At 42.7% G+C, this 12,469-nt stretch overlaps 1 protein-coding gene across 1 annotated transcript in view; it reads left to right on the top strand.

The window, feature by feature from the left end:
• ETFA (electron transfer flavoprotein subunit alpha) overlaps positions 1 to 9,725 on the top strand; it is a 72,010-nt gene extending 62,285 nt beyond the window's left edge. Inside the window, exons 10-12 of the mRNA XM_069765537.1 lie at positions 3,685 to 3,750; positions 7,917 to 7,997; positions 9,503 to 9,725. Of these exons, the coding sequence (XP_069621638.1) occupies positions 3,685 to 3,750; positions 7,917 to 7,997; positions 9,503 to 9,541 (186 nt within the window). The 3' untranslated portion in view covers positions 9,542 to 9,725. The remainder of the gene's footprint in view (positions 1 to 3,684; positions 3,751 to 7,916; positions 7,998 to 9,502) is intronic.
• Positions 9,726 to 12,469: the final 2,744 nt, after the last annotated feature.

Raw genomic sequence — 12,469 nt, 5'->3', positions numbered from 1 at the left:
GCACTGACATATGAATATTTTACAGCAATTTAATGTTTTTTTTCCAGCTGCCCCAAAGGACCTGCGAATCAATTTGCGAACGTTGTTCTCCTGCATTTAAAGGCTGAGCTGGATAATTCAGGATGAAAGAGGCTGTCAGCCCAGAGCTTTTTAAGGGGCTTAATAAGAAAGTAGAAATGACTCCCACCCGATATCAATCCTCCTCCTCTCACCTACTAAAACTTTTATGCTCTGAAGTGGTCCGTGCCTATGGCTTGCTCCATTTTATATAACTTTATTGTGGCTTCATGCTTTATTCTACCTGGTTAACTCTGGAAAATCATTGTAAGATCTTATGTGACAGATGAGTATTTTGTATGTGGATTTCCTTTTAGTTTATTTTATTTATTTTTGTTGTATTTTTCACAATTTCAAATTAGCCACTTAACATAATTTAGACTAAAATATGGTAATATTTATTAATAAATGGTGACATGGTTATTTAAAGAAGCGCTCACATGAAAGTTTTTATCCTCTTACTGTATTGCCATCATCATATTATCTAGCACTGTGTACTTACAGTTGCTCATTTTCTCCTTCTACTCAGATAATTCTTATCTTTTCTTGTCTATGTAAAAACAGGAAGTCTCTGGTCCATACATAACTCCTGACCCAGCTTACCCCTGCCAGGGACTTTTGCAGAAAACCCGTCGTGGGTTCCCCAATATTTTCTTTAATCTGCCAGGCAAAACTCACAGCAGGGGCCTGCAATACTTAGCATTCAGCTTTAGCACGGCTGATAATCAAGAATAGAGGGGTCCCTACACTGTAATTTTTAATTATTAAAATAATTTTTTTTAAAAACTGTGTGGGGCCCCCCCTCATTTTTAGCACCAACCTTGCTAAACCAGGGGCAACACGGTGGCTCAGTGGTTAGCACTGCAGCCTTGCAGCACTCGAGTCCTGGGTTCAAATCCCACTAAGGACAACATCTGCAAGGAGTTTGTATGTTCTCCCCATGTTTGCGTGGGTTTTCTTCGAGCACTCCGGTTTCCTCCCACATTCCAAAGACATACTGATAGGGAATTCAGATTGTGAGCCCCAGATTGTGAGCCCCATTGGGGACAGTAATGATGGTGTGTGCAAACTGTAAAGCGATGCAGAATATATTTGCTTTAATAATAATAATCTTTATTAACCGTGGGAAAAAAAGCCAGTGATGAGGTCACCGCAGTTCAAGCTCAATGTTTTCACAGCAGATCACCGTGAGAATTTTTCATGGTGATCTGCTGTGAAGACACTGAACTTGTACTGGTAACCTCATCTCTGGCCTTTTCTACGGTGCTGTAGGTCACCGCAGTTCAGCCCCGCTGGGAACACAGCCTCACTGACTGGCGGTAACCTCGATGGTGTCACCGCTGGACAATGATGATGCGCTCGCAGCAGCTCATTCACCAGTGGTTCTCAGCCTGGACAGTCGCATCTTGGCATAGTACAGGTTAAAAACTATCCCCCAGTCATGGATTACAGCAGGGGACAGAACGTCAGAGAGGTGATGGATATTGTTGTTTTTTTTTTATTTTTGGTTTATTACAGGGGATGAGGGCTTCGGGAAATTAGGCATTAGGTGAGTACAACTGTGTTTTGTTTTTTTGTTGTTGTTTTTTTTAAATTAAAATGGGAAATCTGTTTTGTTTTATTTCTAATGAAAGACTTTATTCTGGCTGTGTCTTTATTTACCATGTAACTATAAGATTAGTAATGAATTGGTGTCTTGTGGACACTTCTGCATTACTAAGCCGTGGGCTTGATGTCACCTGAATGCAAAGGTGACATCAAGCCCACATATATGAACCACACTTGCCACCACTAGGGCAAGTGGACAGAGCCGGACAAATCGCCAGAATTGGCGCATCTAAATTATACACCTTTTCTGAGCAGCTGCGGGCTGCTATTTTTAGGCTGGGGGGCCTATATCAACGGCCCCTTACCAGCCTGAGAATACCAGCCCCCAACTGTCGGCTTTAGCAAGGTTGTCAAAAATGGGGGGACCCCACGCCGTTCATTTTAAATTATTTTATTTAAATAATTAACAAACAGCGTGGGTACCCCCTCTATTCTTGATAACCAGCCTTGCTGAAGCTGACAGCAGAGGGTTGTAGCCTATACAGAAAATAAAGGGGAACTACACTTTTTTTTTTTTTTTTAATTATTTACAGCGCAGGCTGCGGATGATGAATATTCTCATCAGCCGCTCCTGCTGTCACTGTTATTAGCGGCAGCATGTGTAGGCTGATGGGAGTAATAGTCACATCAGCTGCCGCCTGCTGTCATTATTGTGATCACTTGAATATAACTCACCATTTTCCCCTGCTCGTGCTGATCGCCAGCAGAGCAGGAGAGAATGATGAGAGCTGTCTTCAGCACCCAGCGCTGGGGAACAGCGCTTACTGAATCGCTTCTTCCCTGGTGCCCGTCCATGTGGTACTGATGCGGCACACAGTTGCCACACATGTGCCGCACGTTTTACACACACGGACACTGACATCTCCTGTACTGTTTTCTTCCGGTATCGGAAATATGAGGACGTGTGAAACCGGCCTTAGAAATGGGAGAGAACGGGGCAGACAAAAGTGAGTTGGATACAACTACAAATTTTCTTAATGAAGCTTTCCACAAAGTTGCTTTTTATTACTTTAACATAGATGTATTTGGGCATTAAAAACCTTGTAGAAGTGCATAGCTTGTTAATTCTGACCACCTGCATCCACCAGTATGGGGGAGCTTATCATATTGGTAAGATTGTTGTGTAACTCTGTATACCCTAAAAAAAAGTTTATTTTAAGCTTACCTGTTGTTGCATCCAAAACCAGAGTAAATAATGGTTTTGCAGTCCTATCCCTCAAAAGGTGCAGTTAACACTGCTTTTGGTGCAAATACCAGTCTAATATATCATGGAGCTATCCTGATTCTGATGCTTTATAGCTTACCGTCCAATCTTTTTGAATGGGCGCTTTGTTTTTATCAGCATTCTGCCAGCACTATAGGAGCTGTAGCTTCTTTTACCTTCACTCCGCAGTATGCATTGGCCTTCCTACACCATCTCTCTATTAAGCCTGTATGCAGTTCCACTAAAAAGGGAGCAGACGCAAAGAAACAAAAACCTGCCCCCATTTGATGTAATCCATCTTGGCTTTCTTGATACAAGAGCTAATTACACTTGACAAAAAGTAGTCGACAGCAAGACACAAAAGGTAGATGCCTAATGACTGGCACTTTAAAGTGATTTTTCTTTTTTTTTTGTGGAGGTGTATTGGAAATGTACTTTTCAGTAAGTGTATTGTGCACTATTGTTGGCCAATGCACTGGCCATCAGATGAGCCCAAGTTTATTGAAACCAATGACTTTTTAAAGTTGGAGTTGCGGTTTAATAACTGGTAAGTAAGAAAAGAAAGTCAATGATGACTTTAAGAAAATGTGTTCTAAAAGTGGTTGTAGTGCCCTCCATGCTTATCTCATTGTCTGCCTGACCAACTTGTATCATCAATGGATCAGATGCGGTTCGGACACTGACAAGTTTTACATACTGATATTCCAATGGATTGTCACCTTTCATGCATGTAGGTCTTGTAATGGGTTAATGATGGTCGATTGTATCATTTGTAGTGATCTTATTAGTAGTGAGTGGATTCTTTGTACTTGCAGGAACTGTACATTGCTGTTGGGATCTCTGGAGCGATCCAGCACTTGGCTGGAATGAAGGACAGTAAGGTAAGTGTTTACGATGCATGTAGTGACTTGCTACAATTAGATTATTATTTGTGTTACCTCAAGTTAAAAAATGTACCGTAATCTAATATATATTTACTTCATACTGTCCTCACCTGTAGTTTACTGTATTATTCTAAAACGTGGATTAGCTGTACTATCTACAGAAAGGGATGGTCTACTACTCAGACAACCTTAAATCTATATTCCAGAGTGTAAAATAAAAATAGCAGATACACTCCTCCAGCACCAACGCCAGTGATATCCAGGTCTCGCGTGACACTGGCTGCATGATCCCAACAATCAGGACTGTACTTCTCACAATTCCTTGTGATGTTGAGGCTTTAGCCAGAGGAAGTGTAAGCAAAGCATCACATTAGTGACTTCTGATTGGCTGCAGCGCTCACATGGCATAACAGTGCCACCAAGCCCTGGGAAACTTAGGAGGGGAGAATCTGTTACTTTATTCTCCAACTGTAATCTAAAAATATTTAAGTGAGAAGTGGGCAACCTCTTTGAAGTGGAGCCTCACTTTTCTTCAAAATACATATACACAAGGCAAACTCTTTCATATTTTGTTTTCTGATGAGCTTTCATTGTAGAGGTCAGAAAAACAAAATTACATTTTATAGGTGTTCATTTTTCTGCACTATTACAATGATCATGATCCATTAAGTGTTGCATTTAGCTGCAACTTTGGTGTCGTAATAAGTTGCTTTTCTAGAGAAGACTTCGTGATATAGCTTTAAGGAGTTTACCAGTAGACCCCTACCTTGGGAGAACAACAGAAAAATGGTCCTCCTTTGCAAAACGTGTAGTGTTCTGCAAGTCTGGACTGGTAATATTCCCAGGTGGGTAAGTGCCCGGGGGGTCGGTCAGTCTGTCAACTGCTTTGGAATAGCAGAAACTGTACTGGCAATGAGAAACAAATACATAGTGAAAGCCTGGGAGAATTTTCTCTAAGCTTGAAAGCGAGCAAGCAGGCAGTGCATCCACTCAGAAAAGCGCATTGCCCTGTTGAGCCACAGTCAAACGCTGAGCTCAGCACAAAAAGCTTACCTCCAAAATGTACCAAGATTAAAAATCATGCGAAAGAATGGCGCACCCTCGGACCAATGCCATATTCAGTTTGGGAGGGCAGCAGGATCTGGTTGACATCATGGTCACATGACCACTAGTCCTCCACGTAAGGCTGGAGGCGGCTGAGCACGCTAAGAGGACAAATGAAACTGTAAAGCTATTCCTGCACTTTCCATCCACCTCTAGCCTCTGCCCCATCATCTTCTGCCAGTCTGAAAGGAATCTAAACCTCTTGCTAATCTCCTTAACATAAACATTGAATATTGGTCCTTATTTAATACTAGATGGTGGCCCGATTCTAACGCATCGGGTATTCTAGAATATGCATGTCCACGTAGTATATTGCCCAGCCACGTAGTATATTGCCCAGCCACGTAGTATACAGCACAGAGCCACGTAGTATAGAGACGTAAAAAAATAAATAAACATATTCTCACCTTCCGAAGGCCCGTTGAAGTCCTGCTATACTCACCCTCCGCCGCCTTTCCCGCTCCTCGGGACGCTCCCGGGATCGCTCCATTGCAAGCGTCAGCTTCCGGTCCCAGGGCTGGTATGAGCAGGACCTGTGATGACGTCGCGGTCACATGACCGTGACGTCACGGCAGGTCCTTGTCGCACACCAGCCCTGGGACCGGAAGCTGCCCGGGAGCGTGGCGAGGAGCGGGAAAGGCGGCGGAGGGTGAGTATAGCAGGTTTTTTTTTAACATGACATATTTTTACTATTGATGCTGCATATGCAGCATCAATAGTAAATAGTTGGGGACACACAGGGTTACTAGCAGCGGTAACGGAGTGCGTTGCACCGCGGGCTGTTACCGCTGCCATTAACCATGTGTGAGTGGAGGGGATTATGGAGCGGGCGCCGGGCAGTGAGTGTAGGGGAGTAGGGCAGGGACTAATCGGACTGTGCCTGTCGCTGATTGGTCGCGACAGCCATGACCGGCAGCTGCCGAGACCAATCAGCGAATGAATAACCGTGACAGAAAGACAGACAGACTGAAGTGACCCTTAGATGCCTCCACTGATTAAGCGCAGCAGTGTTAACAATGCCTGCATCCCCTGGTACTTTTTTAGCAGTCACTAAGGACGGCTGCAGTCCATCCTCCCTATAAGAGTATTGTACATTGTTGAAATTGTGCGCCGCCATAGTGATAATGAGACTGATAGGAGTTCTGAGTAGCAAGCACACATACTTATAACTATTGTTGAGCATTCCGATACCGCAAGTATCGGGTATCGGCCGATACTTGCGGTATCGGAATTCCTATACCGAGATCCGATACTTTTGTGGTATCGGGTATCGGTATCGGATACATAGAGATGTGTAAAATAAAGAATTAAAATAAAAAATATTGATATATTTACCTCTCCGGCGGCCCCTGGACTCAGCGCGGGTAACCGGCAGGCTTCGTTGTTCAAAATCAGCGCTTTTAGGACCTGAGAATCACGTCCCGGCTTCTGATTGGTCGCGGGCCGCCCATGTGACCGCCACGCGACCAATCACAAGCCGCGACGTCATTCGCAGGTCCTTAACGCGCTCATTTTTTAAAAATGAGCACGTTAATGGCTTTCAAAGATGTAGCGGCTTGTGATTGGTCGCGGCCACGCGACCAATCACAAGCCGCTACGTCTTTGAAAGTCATTAACGCGCTCATTTTTAAAAATGAGCGCGTTAATAGCTTGCGGTGACGTCGCGGCTTGTGATTGGTCGCGGCCACGCGACCAATCACAAGCCGCTACGTCTTTGAAAGCCATTAACGTGCTCATTTTTAAAAAATGAGCGCGTTAAGGACCTGCGAATGACGTCGCGGCTTGTGATTGGTCGCGTGGCAGTCACATGGGCGGCCCGCGACCAATCAGAAGCCGGGACGTGATTCTCAGGTCCTAAAAGCGCTGATTTTGAACAAAGAAGCCTGCCGGTTACCCGCGCTGAGTTCAGGGGCCGCCGGAGAGGTAAATATATCAATATTTTTTATTTTAATTCTTTATTTTACACATCCCTATGGATCCCAGGGCCTGAAGGAGAGTTTCCTCTCCTTCAGACCCTGGGAACCATGAGAATACCTTCCGATACTTGATGTCCCATTAACTTGTATTGGTATCGGATATCGGTATCGGCGATATCCGATATTTTTCGGGTATCGGCCGATACCGATACTTTCAAGTATCGGACGGTATCGCTCAACACTACTTATAACCTTTCTTGTGACATCATGCAACACTGCCCCCTCCGTAAACTAATCCTATGCGCTTGTTCCACTCTCCCCATCTTTGTTATCTGATATGATTGATGGCTTAGCCTGCTTTCACACATCAGTTTTTTGCCATCAGTCGCAATCCATCAGATTTTGACTGATGCTGCCGGATCCGTTTTTCTCATAGACTTGTATTAGCGACGGATTGCCTCACGTTTCATCCGTCGTTCGCCGGATCCGTCGAATATTTTGTCCGGTGGCCGGAGACAACGGACAAAGTAACATTTATTTTGTACGTTGAAAAACGGACAGCGACGACTGTCGCCTTCCCTCGTTTGCTAGAATGGAAGCCTATGGCGACTGATTTAGTTTTTTTTTTTTTTTTTAACTGAGCATGCTCTGATCCAATTAGCCAGATCCACAAGTCGGATCCATCCAAAAAATGGATCCGTCGCATCAGTTTTTCACAATCTGCGACGGATCCGTCGGGCCAACGGATTGTGACTGAGGGCAAAAAACTGATGTGTGAAAGGGGTCTTAGCCAGCTAGCCAATCAGTATTACTGGGGATGCCGCTAGGATCTTATTCCCCAGCTGAAGTGCTCAGAAGCGCAGATGCGCACGCCTAGAGCACTTCCCTGCACTAAACCAGACACTACCAGTTTGGTGCTTATCTGGTGATGTCTTATGAAGTCCCATAGAACTTGGAGTGCGCATGAATGCTCTGGTGCCTTACCACTGACAACGAGCACTGTAGCTAGCAGGATGTAGTAGGGTGGGGTTCAGGGACTTCTGTTCTTAAAATAGATGTGTTTTCCACTGTGAAACCCAGACGTATCGACATTGCCGCTTTTTATTTTCTTAATGGGAATCTTATTTGTTTCTCTGCCTTCAGACCATTGTGGCCATAAACAAAGATCCAGAGGCTCCGATATTCCAGGTGTCAGATTATGGCTTGGTGGCTGATTTATTTAAGGTAAACTATCTTGTACATACAGGGGGTTTTATTGGTTTACCTACGGTTTGACCCTATGATGATTTTAGGTTTGTGCTCTAAAATCCATGTGAATTTTGCATCGTATAGATTTAAATGGCAAATGTCCCCTATTGTTCAAACATCTGAGAGATCTTTCTGCACAGATTTTAGATCTGTGTTTAAAGAAAAAAAACAAGTGCCATGTCATTTTTCAAAGCAGATCACCCCCACTGAATGGGACAAACCTGCATGCGGGGCCCCAATATATCATACTTCATTCTTTTGCAAATTTGGCAGATTTTTTTTCTGTACATAAATTCCATCATGTGACCATAGAGCCCGATTCATTATGGCATTTGCACCTTTTTATTTATTTTTTTGCTTGGTCTTAGTCTGAGTTATTCACAAATGTTCTAACATTTTGGTGGCCATGCAACAAATAAGGTTAAAGACAAAAATAAAGAGCATTTTTACCATTTTGAAAAAAATTGCACAAAAGGTTCAATGAATTCAACATGACAGAAATAGAAAAGTGACTTGCAAAAAACTCAGCAGGTGATGAATTGGGACCCGTCTCGTTCAGATTGGTGTAATGCGTTTCATTGGTCCATGTATAATGATGTCTCACATGTGTAACGGTCTTAAGTAAACTATTATAGCTTTTATATGTATCTGCACATAACTTAATACAACCAGTTTGTCTAGATAATATCAGCAATACCGGACTGGTCCTTGACGTTGCTTCCAGCCTCTCAGCCCCTATTGCTTGCCTTATAGGCATTTCTGTGCTCTACCGGGAACAGCAGGTGGCAGTGCCAGCACTTAATGCGGCTCCTGAACTGTCGCCTGCTGGCAGGATCCAAGCCACACTCACTTAAAGTGTACAACATGTAGGCTGTTTCCTCCATAAATTTTGTAGGAGCCCATTAATTCCACCCGATGGAAACAGATATTGTAAATAATTGAAGATTTGTTTTCATTGAGGACCACCCTTCTACACACTCCTCATATTTACACATGTGGCTCAAGTAAAGGTTAGACCGTGCAACCAGTTGACATCTATCCAAGTATGTGCAATGCCTTCCTGTATAATTAAACGGAGTATTGGATTAAAGTACTGTCCTAATTTAGTCCTTTACCCATTAAAGTGTTATCCTTGCTTCACTCGCTTCCCTATCGGAAGATGAGCAGGTCTAGTGACTTCACCTCTAGATATCGAAGGGGCAGTAAGAATGGCTCTTCAGAACCATTTTTTTTCTAAATTAAAAACTAAATAAATTGCAAAGTTAAATTATAAAGCATAGTTTTTTTTTTTTTTGTTTTTTTTTTAATAAATTATTTGTGTCTGAAAGCTGCGGACTTTCAACTATACAGTCTGATTGTTCCTTACCCTCCTACAAACAGAGGTTCTGACATGGTCCACACTCAGATTATTTTATCAGACCAGATGACCTGTGTACTGGGGTTATATATTATCATTAACTGTGTGTTTGTTTTTTTTGCAGGCAGTCCCAGAAATGACTGAATTGCTGAAGAAAAAATAGTCCGTCCATCCAATGGAATAGCTGCTGCTCCTGGGAAATTTGTACTTAATTCTCTACATAAATACGTACATGACATCACAAACGCTGTATAAAATTCTTATACTTTTTTTATTGGCAGCGATTAAATGTATCATAAATATGACAACTTTATTAAACCAATGCTAACATCTAGCTGTTTGAGTAATGTGTTGTGATGAGTTTTTTTTTCCTGTTACTATAGTGGATCATTGCCATGGACCGTTATCCTATTAATACAATTAGTGATGACCTGTAGTATAGGCAGCAACTTGTTAGGCCACATGCACACGTTGTGGAAAGCGGTGCAAATTTTTCCAGACTGATTTTGGTAAATCCGCAGGTAAACCGCACTGTGGATTACCTGCAGATTTACTGCATTTTTTTGTGCGGTTTTACACCTGCGGATTCCTATTATGGAGCAGGTGTAAACCACTGCGGAATCCACACAAAGAATTGACATGCTGCGGAATAAACAACACTACGTTTCCTGCATGTTTTTTTTTCCACAGCATGTGCACTGCGGATTTTGTTTTCCATAGGTTTACATGGTACTGTAAACTCATGGAAAACTGCTGCGAATCCGCAGCGTAAAATGCGATGCGGATCCGCAACGTGTGCACATAGCCTTAGTGATCCTAATACATGACTTTGTTATAGGACGCCCATTTGAGGGTCACAGATTGCTAAGAACTGAATCCAAACTTATCTTTACTTTGCTCCCCAAACTATACCCTTTACACAAGTTCGCCTTTGGATAACCTAAATTTTGTACTTTTTATGATCTGCACATATAATGATAGTAATGATATATTTGAACCTAGAACTGGCTACTTGGGATTCTTGCCCTTTCCAAGCTTGCGCTCTCAATATGTATTTTACATTCTGTAGTTGTCTAGCCGTAAACCTCTCATTCAGCGCAAGGCCATATGGAATAGCTACAAGGTGATGTATGTAACCCCATAAATTTTACAGTCCAGCCACAAGCTGTCGCTCACATTTGTATGGGCTATAGGGGTTCATGCTCTCGGGTAGCCGCTTGGAACACAAAGCCAGAGGGTTTATATATCACACATGGAATAGTGTTTATTTCCACTGGTTCTACAATAACAAAACCATAAAATCCCTAGCCTTGTTCAGGCACTAGCTAAACCATAAAGACCCTGGCTACTCATACACGGCTCAGCTAGTCCCAGCTCCATTACACAAAACAGCTATCATCCGTAGAAACCAGTGATATTTGCAGTTTGGTGCACACGGCCTGTGCAGTTTCTTTTCAGAGATATTCTGGCTTGTCGCTCTGCAGCTCCATCACAACCTGCTCTACTCCGCTCCCCCCAGCTGACTGACCAGTGAACACATCGCCTGGATCTAGTCATGGCTATGCAGGAGCATCTAATCAGGACTAGTGATGAGCGATATATACAGACCAAAGCGGGAAACATATGTGTTAGTCTGTCATGCATGCTCAACACAACTTGGGGGAGCAAAAACCGAACCATAGAAAGTCGGACACTCCAGCATGCCAGCCTTTATAACCCAAGAGAGAGAATGGAGTTAAAGTCCAGAAATTTTAAAAGCGGTATAAATTTATTACAACAATACAAATTTTGTGTACACACAAACTAAATAGTACTACAATAAGGTACTGATAACCATTAGAATTTCAGCAAGAGAAACAGGTGGAAAAAAGGATCGGTGGGAATACCGGATATCACCACATATCATAAAGTGCAGAGTGCTTTGTTATAAAAGAGGAAAAGATAACCAGGAAAGAGGGATAGTGGGTGTAACTCAAACACAATTGCTCATTAGCATAGGGAACAGTGCCCTGACCATATCATGACCCTCCATATCCTAGAAATCTTACCCATAAAGTGGTGTCCTCTGGCTCCCCACCGTGCAGCCCCAACGCGCATTTCGCGTTGGCTTCGTCAGGGGCACTTTATGGGTAAGATTTCTAGGATATGGAGGGTCATGATATGGTCAGGGCACTGTTCCCTATGCTAATGAGCAATTGTGTTTGAGTTACACCCACTATCCCTCTTTCCTGGTTATATTTTCCTATTTTATAACAAAGCACTCTGCACTTTATGATATATGTGGTGATATCTGGTATTCCCACCGATCCTCTTTTCCACCTGTTTCTCTTGCTGAAATTCTAATGGTTCTCAGTACCTTACTGTAGTACTATTTAGTTTGTGTGTACAAAATTTGTATAATTGTAATAAATTTATACTTGGAAAGAAGAAATATAAGCCAGCTCACCCGTGATGCATAAACCAAACTTCAGGAGCACGCGTCCAGGCGTATAAAGTCCAAAAAAAGAAGAGAATGTCCAGCTTCATTGAATCCGTAAAAAAAAGTTTTCTTTATTCACAAACTTTAAGCATAGAGGATACAGACTTCAGCACAAACCATATGGGTAAGAATCTCAACGCCAATGTCCTGATTAAGGGAGCTTAGTCTCCAGAAACACGTTGAGATTCACACCCATATGGTTTGTGCTGAAGTCTGTATCCTCTATGCTTAAAGTTTGTGAATAAAGCTCTTTTTTACAGATTCAGTGAAGCTGGACATTCTCTTTTTTTTTGTAATAAATTTATACCCCTTTTAAAATTTCTGGACTTGAACTCCATTCTCTCTCTCGGGTTATAAGGCTAGTGATGAGCGAGTATACTCGTTTGGGTTTTCCCGAGCATGTTCAGGTGATCTCGGAGTATTTAGTTTTCATCGCCTCAGCTGTATGATTTGTGGCTGCTGGACAGCCTGAATACATGTTGGAATTCCCTAACAAACAGGCAATCCCCATATATATTCAGCCTGGCTAGCAGCCGTAAATCATGCGGCTGAGGCGATGAAAACTAAATCTCCGAGCACTAACAAATACTCTGAGACCACCGGAGTGTGCTC

The sequence above is a fragment of the Ranitomeya imitator genome, chromosome 4 (genome assembly GCF_032444005.1).
Source record: "Ranitomeya imitator isolate aRanImi1 chromosome 4, aRanImi1.pri, whole genome shotgun sequence".
Taxonomy (NCBI): Eukaryota; Metazoa; Chordata; class Amphibia; order Anura; family Dendrobatidae; genus Ranitomeya; species Ranitomeya imitator.
The sequence above is the reverse complement of the archived record's forward strand: the minus strand, read 5'-3'. Positions and strand labels throughout refer to the sequence as shown.